This window comes from Poecilia latipinna, unplaced genomic scaffold, assembly GCF_001443285.1.
Source record: "Poecilia latipinna isolate Pla-1442-1.1 unplaced genomic scaffold, P_latipinna-1.0 Scaffold136, whole genome shotgun sequence".
Taxonomy (NCBI): domain Eukaryota; kingdom Metazoa; phylum Chordata; class Actinopteri; order Cyprinodontiformes; family Poeciliidae; genus Poecilia; species Poecilia latipinna.
Genome location: NW_015112752.1, coordinates 265,917 through 282,310, shown reverse-complemented (window position 1 = coordinate 282,310; position 16,394 = coordinate 265,917). Strand labels below are relative to the sequence as shown.

Sequence of the window (16,394 nt, the reverse complement as noted above, 5' to 3'; positions counted from 1 at the left end):
GGCAGATTAAAAGCATTTTTCATTCATCCCTATGATAATTGTACATTAATTAGCTTTTCCACTGTAGAATGATTTACACAATAGAAGGAAAATCCCTTGCTTAAATATTGGATGGTTGTTACATCAATGAAAAAAATAAATAAATAAAAAAAAACGTTAGACGTGTTTGCCTCACCTTACTGCAGCTGTGGTGGAGGACATCATTGTAGAGAGTGCCTGTCTCCCAGTTCTTGATCTTTATGAAGCGAGGGCATTTGGAGGGGCTGCCATTCTGCACCGATTTAATGGGTGAGATCCTGCCCTGGGCTGTAGACTGCAGAGAGCACACAAAGATGTAGATATGCATTAGTCACAACTATAACTACTCTAATAGGTTCTGACCCTTGTAACACTTGCAGTGCTGGCTGGACGTGTCGTTTCTCACCAGGTGTCATATCGAGAAAAGCTGGAAGGTGCCACAGCCAGGAAGCGAATGCGAGTGAAGCTTATGACAGGAGAGTTAGGGTGAAGATAACAAGCATTATCCAGAAGTGTTTCACCACGCAATCAGCTTGGACCCAAGCTCTTTCTTCTCAAGGAAAATTGTTATGCATTGTGTTCAAGATCCTCTCACACAGGCTTATGAAAGCAGAGCCCATTGCAGAAACCATTCACATTCTTACGCTCTTCCAATTCCGTTTTATTTTCTACTCCAGGATAAAGGCAATCAGTGCGAAACCGTAAGTCGAGGGTGAGCCAGTTCTCACCTCATTGAGGTTCTCAAGCTACTGACTGATCAATGAAGGCAATTTAACCCCAAAGTCGCCTGTAAACGTTCCTGGAGAAAAGCAGCAAGTGATTGCCAAAGATCAGAGTAATCAATGGCACTCTTTAGAAGCTCTTTCATCATCTCCCACGGCATTGTTAATTACACAGTTTTGAGCAACAGGGACATAATCATTATGCTTGCTGGAGAGAATGCCAACAGTGTTCACTGGCTGAGTCTTTTTGTGTTTTATCAAATTGCAAAAAGGAGTCTGGAGCTTTGAACAGTACATATAAAGACGTTTTTTGTTGTATGTTCAGTCTCATACAGCAGCCAAGACTCACTGCGCAGCTAAACAGTGACACATGATTGACGCTGAAGTTGAGGAAGAATTTAATGTTCCACAAAAAAAAAAAGAAAAACTTTTTGCCAGAACTCAAAAACGACTTTTTGAAACAGAATTTCTTGACAGTGACACAACGTATGGCTGCTGATTGACTGAATGGTAACTTTGGCATTAACGTTTGAGATTTTAGCAGATTCCCCCCCCCCGACAAGAACAAGTTTTGAATGTCAGCGTACTCTTTAAATTTTATGCCTCGGTACTAATGCACATTTTAAATGTCAAAATAGAAGAACTTCAAAAGAAAAGGGAACATAATTGGCAGCTATAATAAAAAGGGAAAAAAATCAAAAGAGATCATCTTATGCTAAGTTTGTAATTCTTAATCCAGGAGATTTGAGAAAAAAAATGGAGGTGGAAGTAGAAGAGCTTGATTTGCAAAGTTTTCCATTCGTTTCTTAACTCAAGATGGAATTTTCCAATCAGAAAATCTGCAACATTTCATAAATCGTACAAACACCAACCTTAAAATTCAAATATAGCTGCCTTGAATCCAGATTCATTTGTAAAATATCTACCAGTGAGAGTTTTGTGCCTAACACCAGTAAAATGCATCTTGATACTTTAATATCACCTTGTATCCACCTTATTCTTAGCCCCCATGAGGCTTTGCGTGATTTATGGACACAACTTCCGCCGCAAACCGGAACCGCAATTTATTTAAATGTTAGCGACTCGCTAACCAGCTTTTGTCAGAGGTTTTAGGCTCCAAAATATATGTGAACACCAGCCATCACAGCTTAAATGTGGCAATATTGTTTTACCGCTACATACCGTTACTGCGGAGTGGGATGGTGACTTGGAGAAACGGCCGTAAATAACCCGCACTAGCATATTCACCTACTTCACCGATTCAGTTGCTTTGGATGCAGATGCGGGTTTCCTTCCGTTGGCTTTTTATCCACACAAAGAAACGAGCATACGTAAAGCATTTTGGGTTCTCTCTTCAACTTTTGAATTTTTAGCCAAATTGTTGTTGTTTCCTTATCTGTCGGTAGGCGACGAAAACTACCGCTTTTGTTTTGGGAGCACGTTCAAAATACACTTGCTGTAGCCACAAATTAAACTTAGTCTGATTATTAAAACGGACAGCACAACAGTTATCTGAGCTTCTTCTTCTTGTCGGTTTTACTGGCGGTTGCTACATCATATGCTACTGTTAGTAGCATATGATGTCTATGATACTGCCACTTACTGGTATGGAGTGTGGTTCGTGATGGTCTAAATATATATATATATATATATATATATATATATATATGTCATTTCACCATTGATTTGCAGTAACACTGAGCAACGGAGGTTCTGGTTGTGATGGACTAAATAAACCCCGGATATTTTATTTTGTCTTATAAAAATGTATTGCTGGCCCAAACGTGATAAAACAAACAAACAAAAAAAAAAACACTTGCTGCAGCCACTTCATGAACTTTGTTTTTTGTAAATTCAAACGAAAAATAAAATTCACATCACACCAAGCTAATATTATGTAGTTGTTTTACACTTTCGGTGCAAAACGGCAGCTCAGAACTCTGTCCAGCTTCTCTGCTTTTCTCTTCTTTATTACTGTCAGCTCTTCAGAGAAACGAGCTGCTAGCAGCGCTGCTAATTAAGTGTTCCGTTACAAAACGTAACGATCGTGTTCCTGTCGCTCCCCATTATTAAACTCACAATTACGATCCTTTGTACTGAGCATCTCTCAGATAGCAGAGATGCTATCTGAGAGATACAGGTTTTACTAAAAACTGCACAATAACCGAAAAAGATGAAACTTCTATCATGAATATAGATTAGCAAAAAACCCTACAAATTTTACAGTGAAATACTGCTACTTCCGGTGGGCGCCGGAAGTAAGACCCATAATAGTTTCCACAGTAACCCTCCCAGGCAGGAATAAGGTGGATTGCTGAAAGTCAGCAATAGAACATACAAGAAAATGGAAGTTGACAGACTTGTGTCTAGATCCCTGTAAAGTTGACTGTGACATTTTCAATACTAGCAAGCTCAGTTCAATTCACTTTAGAGGTCAAAACTCAGAGCAACTTATGGATGTGTGTGTGGTTTGAGAAAGGTTAGTATTCTTGGTGAGGAGTATAACTAACAGAAAGGGTAAGAGAAATAAATACTCTTCACAACAAGTATTTTTTAATATGTTGTACAGCAAGACAAGTTCTAATCTTTTGCAAAACAACTTATTTTTTACACCATAGCTTCCATTTGAGGTGTGCAGGTGTTCTATTATGCACATCGATTTGAAGGTGTACTTGTCTCAATAAGTTTTGAGGTTTGAACTTTGACTCTGCCATCGAGACATACAGGTCATTTTATGTTGAAGGGCTAGCGATCATTTACCCAGACTGAGCCAAGTTTTAGCTGTAAGGTCAGGTTTCAACACAATTGAGTCGAATAGGCCTGATATTCAAAACCTATCCTGATCACCAGTAGGAAGTCTTATGTAATGCAAGACAAATTAATTCTGCCATTTTCTTTTTAAAGGTGAAATTGGCAATCACTCAAAACATGACATACCTGTTCAGGCCTTTTCCATTGTCGCTGTCATAAAGTTGACATGTTAGGTGAGCTTGGTAAGGTCTGACATGTTTAAAGAACTGCATATTATGTCAGTGTACAGAGAAAAAGGTTTAAAGTTAGAATCAAGCCACAAACTGATGGTATTTTTGTCATTTACTTGTAAATAATGCAGGAATTGTGTGACAATTTGCTAAAACAGCTCTATTCCAAAGTTGTGATCCATCAATTATAAATGAATCTGTATGTCCACACCTCTGTGAGGCTGCAAGCCAAATGAATAAATGAAGAGTGAACATCAACTGCTGGATGAAAATAAATTCTGACCACTGTAGGTTTTTTTGTATTTCTCAACTCAAAACAGGTCAATCTATCAGAAGACTATTTTATATTTCCTTTATCTAAATGATCCGGTCCTCCCTCCTGCCTCCCATCAGATTCAAATCAACATATATCAATGTCAAGAATGAGATATGGGTGGAAAACAGAGGATCTGCTGTACAAGAAATGACAATAACAGCTAAACTGATTAAGAGAATGTCATGATGGAGCATAATTACCAAAGTATTTGAAGCAAACGTATTTATGCAGTAAGCGTTCCACCCATCAATTAAAACATCTGATGGGAAATTGAGATTGTAAAATATTTATGCACTTCTTAGGATTTAAGGAAAAAATAAATAAATAAAAGATTGTGAGGTACATTTTCCTGCTTCAGTGACTTCTTCAAGCAAGTGCCACCAGAAATCTGTGATAATTTTACAGAACAATCTGCTGTCATAGTTTTGCAGAGTGATTATATATTAATCATAATGGAGGAGAAACTCAGGTTGAAGATTGAAGAACAATCTCTTCCCACAGAGAGAAAACTGAATCGCGGCTGAGCGCGTCATCTAAAATTCTGGCAGCTTAATAAATTAGACATGCAATTTTCTAAAACCACTAACTGTTCAATAAGATTTTCTCTGGAGTAATATTTCTCATTTATGGTTTTGTACCAATTATGTTCCCCAAAATGCACATTTCAAATCTTCAGGTTTGAGCAAAAACGTTTCATATTAAATTCACCTCTGAGGTCAGTTTGCCATTCAAATCTGTTTTTGTTTTTTCTATGAAAAACAAAACACATATTCCAAAAGAATCTCCATTCTGTTTGTAGGTCTGAAAGAATTGATTAATCAAAGAAAAGGGTTCATTTGATAGGAAGAACTCGTACTGCAGCTGCATGTATTCATTAGGCCTACTGGAAATATTCCACCCCATCCGGTTGCATTGATGAAGCCTCGAGAAGCGTTACAATTGTGCGGATAATGCGGGCTGTGTGCAGATTACGACACTACCCACATCACTGAGACCGATGATGAGATCCTTCTGTGTGGAAGGTCAGATTTAACACTGCAACAAATCATCAGAAAAATAAAATGCAGAGGTGATTGGATCAGCAAACAGCTTGCCACCTTGTGCAGAGCTGCATGATAAAGACATATCCCTATTAAAACACATGTTTTAAATTGTAAAAACATGTGTTGAACTTCGGCTGTGGATGGGAAGGTGAAGTCCTACCCTGGTGTAACCTTTCATTGTCCTTACTAAAGAAATGTATCCCAACAGAATGATGCTGCCACCACCATATTTCTTTCAATAATGTTTTTTTTTGCAACTCTTCCATAAAGAACAGAATTGTGATAAGTATGACTAACATTTGTCTTCTTAACATTTTTATCCACCTGAGCTCTGGATCTCCTCAGCTCCTCCAGATGTACCAATGTCCTTTTAACCACTTTTCTGATGAATGTTCTCCTCTTCTAGCCTGTTATTTAAAGTTGACAGTCATGTCTTGGTAGGTTTGCTGTTGTGCAATTATTATTATTTTTAGGTTTAGGTTATTTTAGGTTTATTTAGCAATAAATAAAACTAAAATGTATTGCTGTTGTGCAATAAATTCCCCCCCCCATGTTTGGCAGATGGACTGAGGAGTGCTTCAGATTTGGGACATTGTTTAGTAACCCAAATCTGTTTAAGCTTCTTCACAGCTTTATCCTTGACATGCCATGTTCCTTTTTTCTTATGGTTCTGTTTATTCACTAATGCTCTCAAACAAACCTGAATGCTTCACTGAACAGCTGGATTTACACTGAAGTAAAACTACACACATCTGCATTACATTTACTCATTAGGTGAGGTTTGAAAGGAACTGCCTGCACTGTATTTGGTGATGTCAGTGCGAACTGAGGTGGTGGGATGAATCCAACTGCCTCCCACACTTTATTCGTAAAAATATTTACAAATAAAGTGTTTCCTTCTCCTTCTGCTTCACAGACATGTACTAGTTTGTGTTATTCTACTGCATGAAATAAAATGCACAGAAGTTTGCAGTTATGTGACAAAATGTAAAAGAGTTATAAATAAGACACTGTATCAAAGCCTGGCCAGAATTAAACTGCAGTACAGACAGACAAATGCAAAGAAAAAGCAATTGTGATTTGTGGGTCATTCAGACCTAATTTGGATAAACTTATTTTCAGATTGTTTTCATTTTTAAAGCATTGCTATTATTTTAACATGCCGTTTTAGTTGTACTTTTCTTTTTTTTTTTTACCTTGTCAATATCAGCATTGTGGTCTGCCACTGGCACGTGATCCAACATTCTGTCATTATCCGAACCCAGCTGGATGGATGTCTCATTTCCCACACCGAGGTCCCTGGAAGAGAAACCCAATTTTCCATCAGGTGTGTGCACTCTGATCTTGCACAAGGCACTTTCATTTCAATTTAAAAATCTCACAAAAAAGCAAACCCTGACAATTAAAAGCACACACAGACTGTAAACACTCAATTTTGGTTTTGTGGACACAAGACTGTTTGCTCACCGACGCTATTAAAATCATGAAAGGTTTCTGTGTCTAAAAGGTAAACCTTAAACAGGATTGTCTTTTCTAAAGTATACAGGTGCACCGATTTGTTTAGTACTACAGGTAATGCTAGTTGTGGATTATTTAAGCAACTATGTGGCAAAACTAATCAAGCAAATTCTAAGAAATGCAAACTTAAATCCTGATGACTCTTAAATAGAAACACTGAACAAACCAAGAGGTGTAAAAATTACAATAGGGAAATATTACAAGTGAAGAAGGATTGTGCAAAATTGTGAGATATCTCAATCTGAGCTGCGAGAATGAGATTGTGGGTGGGATTTGGAGCTGCCACCACACTGAAGAATACAGGACTTGGGGGGGAAAAAAAACAAAAAACTAATCTCCCTGTTCAAGTTTGGTTTCCTCCATTCGAAAACGCCCACACACATTTCGCCTCCTACAGTCTTTCACACACTCAAGCCCCCTACCACCACCCCGCCCATCTTTCCTTGCCATCGCCATGAGCACGTGTCCGTGCCAATTGTAAATCCTCATAGGCATCCTTTTTCTCGTTCACACTTCCTGTCACATTCCATCTCGTTATTGCCACAATTTGGGAAAGCATATTCTTTCCGACGCTGCAGAGTTGGAGTTCAAACGGGCTGAAACAATGGGAGAAGTCGCATGTGTCATTTGCGATTACTGCTGACTGACGCAGAGCATCATCTGCCTGACGTGGAGCTGTGAAAATATACCTCCTTCTCTGCTGAAAACAAGCAACGGCCATTGTTTGGCGCTTTTCTGCTCCTGACAATAGGTCTTTAAAAGCTGATTCCAGAAATGTTACTGTGGAAAGATTACCCGGAAATACATTAACATTTATGTTAAAAATAACCAAAAATTTTTTTATGTTTATTTTCAGTTGAGATCTTCATCAGAAACCAAAACAGTTAAAAGATAACTTCTTCTGATTGCTGAAACGTACTCTTTGGTGACTTGATAGTGCATAAAATGTTGATTTTGGCATGCCTTGTTACACACTCAGACCACAGTTGTACTTTTGAATGAGGAGGTTTGGCTTTAATGCATCTGTTTTTGCTGAGTATTTCCTGTACAACCCTTGTCATTACTGCAGAAGATCCCAAAGGGACATGCAGATATTCAAATTATCTTATTTTTTTTCCACCTTGACTATACTTTTGCAATTATAGTGAATGACTTAAAGTACTTATTTTTTAAGATCATATTGTGTATTGTTAAAAAATTTGTTGATTGAGTTACGGTTTCATCAGGAAGAGTCAACGATCAGAAGTATCAAACATAGAAGGGCCAACATAAGGTCAACTAGTCAAAATGAGCATCAAAATCACAATAAAGAGAAATGGAATTCAAGATAAAGCCTTTAGGAAAAAATATGCAGAGATTTGAAAATGTCATGATTATTTATCCCCCCAAAGTGTCATGAAAAGTTTTATGCATTGGTGATCTATGTGAAAGTAGATGAGACAAAATGGCAATATGAGGGGACAAAGTAGGTATAAATATTTGCAAAAGATTGAACTGAAGTCTTTTTATCATCCATCAAAACATACAACTCAAGAATTACTTCATTTTATCCTCTAAAATAGGAGTCTCAAATTTTATATTGAATTTAAAACTTACTAATTTTCATATCCAAGGCTCATAACAACTTGCACTTGCTTTATTAGACAGTCACATGCTGGAAACAAGGCTGGCTTTGCTATGAAAAGAAATCTAGTGGCGTTTTCATATCCTTATACCCTCTGAGCACAACGCATGTTTAAAAATTGTAAGATGGCTTTTCACAAAGTTTGTTTTGGACAGGCCAACTTCCTAAACCCCAATTATTTCAGGGTTAACCATTGAGGTCTGAGGCCAAACAAGAAGCAGGAGGATTTCTTAAGAATAAGAAAGTTAAAAATAAATTTAAGTGTGACTTTGCAAAAAAAAAAAAAAAAAGATTATTCAGAATGTTAGACTTTTAGCTTGTTGGTTTGAACGCCTACAGAGTAAAAGCTTCCACAATCTGTTCTTTAATCCTGGAAATGGTTTCTGACCCAAATAGGAGTCATGTGCTTACTGTCTGTGTAACACATAGTGACTGATGTTGCAGAAGAATCAACTAATTCCATCTCATGCTGAACACAATCAAGAGAATCCCTTTACTCTGACTTACCACAAGGGTAAAGAAAACCAGCAGTGCACATATTTTTAGGGTTTAATTTGCAAGTCTGATCAACTTTAGTTTTGCTGCAGAGAATTTTATAAAAAGACTGTCATTCAACCTCAAATTACATTTTGAAATAGATTTTAAAATGTTTCGGTGCCTTCTTGAAGGTTAGTTGTCATTTTTGGACCCTGTAAATAAAGACCAATCTTAACCACGTCATCTTACACCTGAATACCATCTGATTGTTAGTTTTCAACTGTGGTTGTATCCAATTCATCTGAAGCTACTCAAAACATAACTCCTGTATTTGTGTGCTATGCTGTATACCTATCCACAGAAATCAACAAATCACTTAAAGTATATTTATGATGGACAAAAAGAGTTTCACTGGTGGATAAAAAAATGAGATATTGACCAAAAGCAGACTGCAGCCTCAATGTGATTTCACTGTGTGGGAGCAGATAGCTGATATGTCAATAACAGAAAACTGTGCAGACCATTTAGGCAAAGTCAAACATTGATTTTCGTTACTTTTTCCTGAAGGATCTTGTGAAACCTTGTCCCAAATGAGTACTTAAGCTTACAGTACTTCAAGTATTCTACAGTTAAGTGCAACCTTTATGACCGTCTGGAAAATATTCCTGATTAAATTTTCCTCGTAGGACATCCTGGACAACTGAACTAATGCCCTGACATTTATCTACTGAATTCCTCCAAGCTGTGAATTTTAAATCTCTCACAAGCTGACAAAAAAACCCTAATATACTTACTTATGCAGGACACTAACATATCTCATGCAAATTATTTCAATTCTGCCGTGCATTTCAAATTTGTTGGATTTTGCCACAAGCCTCACAATTAAGGGAAAGCTGCCAAACTGATGCAAGTCATTTAATGGAGCCATCGTAGTTGGCTTAGTGAATCAAGAAAAGCAGCTGACAAATATATTCCAAATACTGTCACTTTAAGTGGGGTTTACTGGAGGCCAGCATGCAGACATGAATTATGTACACCACTGTACTCTGAGTCATAGTACTGACAGCCTGGATGTAACAGCTAATGCAACACAGATGTGCCAGGCTGTTCAGAGACTGGATGGTGACAGAGTGAACAGGAATTCTTTCTGAAACCAGACCAGGTGCAGGCTCTTGTGTAAGCCAATAACATTTCCCCCACAAGGGTTTCACTTCTAATTCTGACTGGGCTCCAACTCCAGTCATCAGCTTGGAGGGGAATAAAGGCAAAAGACAGTTAAATTAAGGGATCAATAATGACTTATCACTTTAGAAATTACCATGCCACTTGAATCTCTGCATCTCTTCTCCCGGCATTCCGCTGGCCTTCACCGTTAATCTCCTTTTTGCTGTTTTTGATGAGATGCAACACCGGCTCGATCTCCTTAAGCAGGTCGTTGTTTTCTTCCAGCCCGTTGCACAGCAGTGCTCCGCGGCCCCCGTCCTGGCCCTGCATCCCTCCCCTCTGCAAGAGCGTTTGAGTGATGGAAGGAGAGGACAGGTTTTCAATGGCCCTCAGCTGGGGCTCCTTGTGGAGCTGCTGCCCGGTGCTGTATGCACTGACAGGGGACCACTGATCGAAGGACTTTGAGGATGGGAAGGCAGGTCGGGTGATCCTCACCGTGCGCTGGCGGCCGTCTCTGGTCAGGGTGGTCTCCAGGTGGGTGGTAAACCCTTCGGGCCCTCGGAGGATGAGCACGGCATGGCTCTCAGGCGACACATTTTTCAAAGTCTCCAACGCTCGCTCATATGAAAGGTCTACCAGGGGTTTGTTATTGACGGCTAGCACTATGTCGCCCACCTGCACCAGGCCACACTCTTCTGCTGCTCCGCCGCGAATCAAGTCTGACACAATGACAGGCGGCTTGGACACCCTCTGCTTCACCAGGAAGCCCAAACCACCAACCTTCCTCTTGAAAAGGCGCACTGAGATGATGTTGGGCTGCAGCTGGCAGACTGTGGGCTCCGACTCCTGCATTGTGCTTGTGTGTACGTGTGACTTGTGTCTATGTGTTCACTTGTACCGTTTCCCCCAGGAATGTTTCTGAAAAGAGGAAACAGAAATGCTTTTAGTTAAACTGATAAGTCAGTCAAACGGGTACAGAAGTTATTAAAGCTGGTAGCCAGAACTTTATGTAAAATCTCACTCTATATATTTTCATCTAAAGAACAAGGAGCAAATCGGGGGGTCAGGTGGCTTTTTTGATTTTGTTTGGATAATTTACAATAAATATAGAATCCACATACATATGGCTGATTACATCACATAAAACTGACTGGCTATTTTAAGCCATTTGTGTATTTTCCATTTTTCTCTTTACAGGATTTAATTAAAATCTCTCATACAGAGAGACTTACGCATTCTCTCCAGCTTCAGTAAAATATTTAAGAGATTTGCATGATGTGAGAAAATTGAATGGATTTCTGAAAGTGATTTGGAAGAATGACCAGGGCAGACTTTAGGGGTAGGAATCAATTATCAAAGTTCTTTAGAAATCATCTCAAGTCAGTTTATATGTTGCATCAAGATCATTTTCCCAAGTCTAATATTGCTTCCTGTAGAATCACCATAGCAGCCACTGCTATAGAGACACAGCTGCAAAAAATGGATTCTTAATTTAATACCTATTTAGTGCTCATCAATGCCTGCTCAAATGGTCTTGTGACTCTGTGTTTGTTTTTTTGTTTTTTTTGTAAAATCATGTGGTGAAAGTGCATCCTTTATTACCCATGTGTATTTTTAGCACCATAACACATGTATTAATAAGAAAAACAAAAATTCAGACTATGATCTGTAGCATGGTTTGCTCTTAGGAGAATTATCTTGCAGGTAATGTTCTCAAGCAGTAGTTACAATCTATTAAAACCTGTTTATACCTCTGCACACTGAGGGAACTGCATTAGAACAGATGCATTTATCAAATAATTTGAAAAGCAAATATTTAGAATATTGTAAATACATTCCAGATTATTTCTATTTGGAAATCTCCACAACATTCAATTACTTGCCGCAATTATGCTAAAGAGCATTAGTAATTTGGATACAAACATAACATCCTAATGAGGCTTAAACAATGTTTAGAGACTAAGCAACCAATTAGTAACACTGAATGGAATCACTTAAAGAAACACGTAATAAAATGCTTTACTGCTAGATTTTCTTGGAAAGGTTTCTCAATATTTAAAAGGAAAAAGTTGTTTTTAATATAGGAAGCTAGTTGTTTCAAATAAATTTTTCCAACAACATTTTGGTGCTTTATTTGAACATTTTCTAACTCGCTTTTTATTTATTTATTTTTTTAATAAAATCACCTCACTTTTGATCAGTGGTTGTCCAAACACGCCACAAATGGCGACTGCAGTCCTTGAACTGGGCACCAGTTGTGCCCAGTTCAATTCCTGGCTTAAATGCTAGTTAAAGGATACATTTTAAAATCTGATTATTGGTCAGTAAAGCACTAAATGGTTTTGCCACTAAATCTATATGAACCTGAATGAACCTGCTACATCTCTTAGAGTTTACTCAACTTTCAGACCTTAAAGGGGGGCCAAATTTCACTTATCTGCTTCTCCGGTCTGGAGCCAATTCCCTACAAACCTGTTACATGGAGCAACTGTTGGGTACCTTAAAATAGGAAAAGCATTACAGTTGACTGTGTTTTCTCATATTCTGTAAAAGATTTAATGAATTCAGTTTTAGCTTTTTTGTCTAAAAATGTGTACAGTTAAGCTTCTGTTTTCCTGATGATTAAAAGGTTCCATTTTGTCATTTTTCATCTTTATTATAATTTTCCTTTCCTCTGTTCCTTTGTTTTCTGAAGAGCACTTTAAATTTGGATCCCGTTTATGAGGCTGCAATACAAGTGAGCCTTGCCTTTCAGAATCATAAACGGGCCTCTCTCAAGTGACCTAACCTCCACATACATTTTCATAGCTCTCCAGTCTACTAGTAAGTTTCTCTAGTATGCTCATGGTTTCAAAGTAAATGGAATTGATCCATCCATTTTTAAATTGTTGTATAGCCCGCACCCACTGTATAGATCTACACCACTCAGACCATAGTGTCAACAGATCTTTTTTTCTCTGAATCGAGGAAAACATGAAACCCACACTTTATACATCAGATACCAGAATCAATAATACAACATTCAAATCATAGGGGGAATAATATAAATTTTACTGTGACATTGATGCACATGCTCCAATATACTGCAATGCCCCAGCAAATATCCCTGATTACTTTTTACCAAATTTTTATGCCTAAACAATTGTCCAAAGCAGATTACTGGAAAGTTTGTCAATTACTTAGAAAACATAATCAAATAAAGAAGCACTAAATGCTTGTGCATATCAGATTGTGCTGTAAAAGCAGCTCTATTAAAAAATGTTAAGGTCACAAGTTAGCCCAAATGTCTGTTCTACCTCTAAATGGGGATAAAGTTTAGAAAACCATAATTTGTACTGAAAAAACAAACTTGAAAAAAATATTTGAATGAAGTAGGAAGGTAGCAGCTGTTTTTTCCTGTTGAGGGTGTTGCTGCCCTCTGTCCAGAGGTATTGTAAGACGAATCCCCCTGAGTCACAACAGCTAAACAGACATTCACTTTTGGCTTCCAAGATCGGATGTGCACAAGTAACATCAGAGTTTTTGTCGTGCATTTTCAGATCTAGCTAGCTTTGCACCCTCATCTGCACAAGCAGCAGAAAAAAATAAAGAACCCCCCACCCCCCCACACAAAACAATATAGACACCAAAGCATATTTTCATTAGCAATCTGATACTTTTATAGGTCACAAATCAACTGTAATACAGTAAAAATTTCCATTTTAAACCGTTGAAAATGTCTGAATAAAAAGTCAATCTGAACTTTATTTGTACTCAAATGTCCAATGACAATGACATGGATACAGCATGCCTAAATTTGGCAGACTTGGATAAACATTTCAGCAGCGCCCGTTTTGTAAACACCTAAAGAAAAATATTAAATGACTACGTCTGAATTGGAAACTGCATATTCAGCTCCATCACCCTTGTTTATTTTTTTTTCTTTCTTCTGTTTAATGCAAAGCCACTTGAACGAGTTGCGGTTTTTTCATTGAAAATCTCGCATCTCACCGCGTGGGTGGCGTGCAAGGAATGTGCCGCGTGTCAGAGAAACAGGAGAGCCGCCGCTCTGCGCGCGCCGTCGGCGCACGGAGGGCAGGCAGGCAGGCACTGTGCGCGCAGCGGGAATAATTCAACACCAAGGTCAGCGCTCAGCTTATCCAGCAGTTTGTGCGCGCTGCCCATTCTCACGCCGCACTTTCAGTTTTTACAGATGTGCCACAAACATTGTCAGTAAAGTTGGTTCTGACGTCTTTCCCCACAAGCTTGTCATACAAAACAAAGTTCTGTACACACCAGTATATTCATGTAGACAAGTCGCACTTTTAGACACCAACAGCACCCACAGATCAGGGAGCGGTGTCCTCAGTTCATGCATTCAGAGGGGGGAAAAAGTGTTGTGGTGAATACTGTGAACTCTGGCTGGAATAACTTAATCTGGCGGCCCTTTAATTCTCCATATGTGCAGCTTTCCCCCCACTGAGATAAGAAATAACCAGAGACGATGAGGAAATGGAAGGTGAATGTGCTCTGAATATCGGGATCAGGGTCTTTTCTGGGAATACTGCTGTGTCTGGAAGGGACTACAAAGGGATTACGAATAAAAAATAATAAAAAAAAGAACCCCATTAACAATGTCAAGCAAATAACTGACATGGGTGATAAAGGAGCGTGAGGGGGGGGGGGGGGGGGGGGGACACAAATATGGAGTCACAAATTAGATAATTGCTATACTCACCAACATTATGAGTACAGACGACAACCCAAAGTCGTCTGTTATGTTAATTCATCATTGGTTTCATAGCAACTGGAAATCATTTCATTTCCTTCCAAACCAGGGCATTTATTTGCTCTCATAGATTGAGAATTCATGGATAGAAGAAAATACCAGTTTTCTAATTTTTATTTTTATTTATTTATTTTTATTTTTTAAAGCCAGCCAGCTTCTTGCGCCTTTTGGAGCCACAAGGTCAACTATTCTCCGTTTTCCCCTGAACTGAATTCTGTCAGTCGTTGTGTGAAAATGTGCTTTCAACATAATGTTATTGTTGCACATTGCAGCACGTGAAAAACAAAGTGAATTAATTAGCGGGATATAATTTTTAAAAAAACGGGGATCAAAGGCCATTCTGCAGAATTTCTCGCATATTTTGTTTAATCCGATCATACATAAAAAGGGGCAAGTTATTTTGGGTTCCTGTTAAGACAGCAACAACATGAACAATGCAAAGTTTCAAATGTGAACTTTTGGTTTCAGAAATGCATTTGTCGAATGTCTCACACGCAAAATATAACTCCTGGAATTGCCTGCAAATCAAAAAATAATTAAAAAAAAAATCACTCCGTATTGTTACCAATAACAACAATTACCCATGAGCACATAGACAAATATCCAAATAGATTTCATTTTTTACATGTAATTTTTCACCTAAACAAAACGCAAAAATAATTTTTATTTAAAAAAAAAATCTTTTTATTGCCGTCCTTTCTTGCGTAAGTGTACAGAAGGAGAAAAACAGGATTTTCCCCATCAATCGCAAATCTAGTGTTATTTTCATCAGCAACAAGTACTTTTGCAGAATTTGAAAAACCACACACAGAGGCAGAAGGCTGTAATTTTGCACCGTTTATATAATTTCTAGATTACTTTCATCATTCCTCATGATCAGCATCGTCATATAACGGTGGAATGCGCAGCTTAGATAAACACCGACACTGGAGGAGAGAAACAACGACAGCGGGCTGAGATATTTCAGCAGCAGGAACTTACCCCTGAGAACAAGGTCGCTGTGTCTCAACGACCTGCAGCAGTGAAGTTGGGATAAAACTCCTGCGCTCTGCTTCAGCAGCGGCTGCACAGTTCTCTCTCTCTCTGAACCAAAGCGTCTCCAAGTCGCGCCCTGCCTCTCTAGAGACGAGGCATGCTTGTGGCTCTCTGCGCGCAGGGGCGCGATTTAAATATCAAGCGACGGGAGCCTCTGTGACGAGGTTGGGAGGGAGCCGTGCGCGCGCCTTGAAATCTGCTGCAGGTGGGTTAGGTAGCCGCCATCGTCAGTGAGTGCGCAACAGTAGTCTCAACTCACATTCCACACTTTATTGGCTTCTGTGGCTTTGCAAGGAAAAGAGGAAGACAGACAAAATATTCTGGCCAACTGGGTAAACAAACATTATACTGAAAGTTCTCTAAAGCTCAAAATACTCAACTTAGTTTACAAACTTGACATGTAAAATGGTCCATTTAATTTCCATCAACCAATTACTTTAAGACTCAGTTTACAACATTCCAGTGATAAATAATAATAATAATAATAATAATAATAATAATAATAATAATAATATGGAGGGGAAACTTTTTTATTATTTTAAATACAAGATCTAAGGCATGGTATGCTTATACATTTATTCTACTTTACTCTAAAGTAAACAAAACAAAATAGTGTGCAGACAGTTTCTTTTTTTTTAAAAAATGCAGTTGGTAGATAAAGTCCTAACCTCGGTCTAAATCCAGTTTTTCTGTGAAGGCCTGGAGGTTTGCTGGATAATTGCATCATA

The 16,394-nt window shown here is 38.4% G+C and overlaps 1 protein-coding gene across 2 annotated transcripts in view; it reads right to left on the bottom strand.

Moving 5' to 3' along the window:
* nos1 (nitric oxide synthase 1 (neuronal)) overlaps positions 1-15,903 on the bottom strand; it is a 50,954-nt gene extending 35,051 nt beyond the window's left edge. Inside the window, exons 1-4 of one of the 2 annotated variants that reach the window (XM_015028817.1) lie at positions 15,613-15,903; positions 10,018-10,781; positions 6,277-6,379; positions 176-313 (exon numbers count right to left, since the gene is read on the bottom strand). In XM_015028817.1, coding sequence (XP_014884303.1) covers positions 176-313; positions 6,277-6,379; positions 10,018-10,715 — 939 coding nt within the window. In that variant the 5' untranslated portion in view covers positions 10,716-10,781; positions 15,613-15,903. The remainder of the gene's footprint in view (positions 1-175; positions 314-6,276; positions 6,380-10,017; positions 10,782-15,612) is intronic. The other variant, XM_015028818.1, reaches the window with a different exon arrangement.
* Positions 15,904-16,394: the final 491 nt, after the last annotated feature.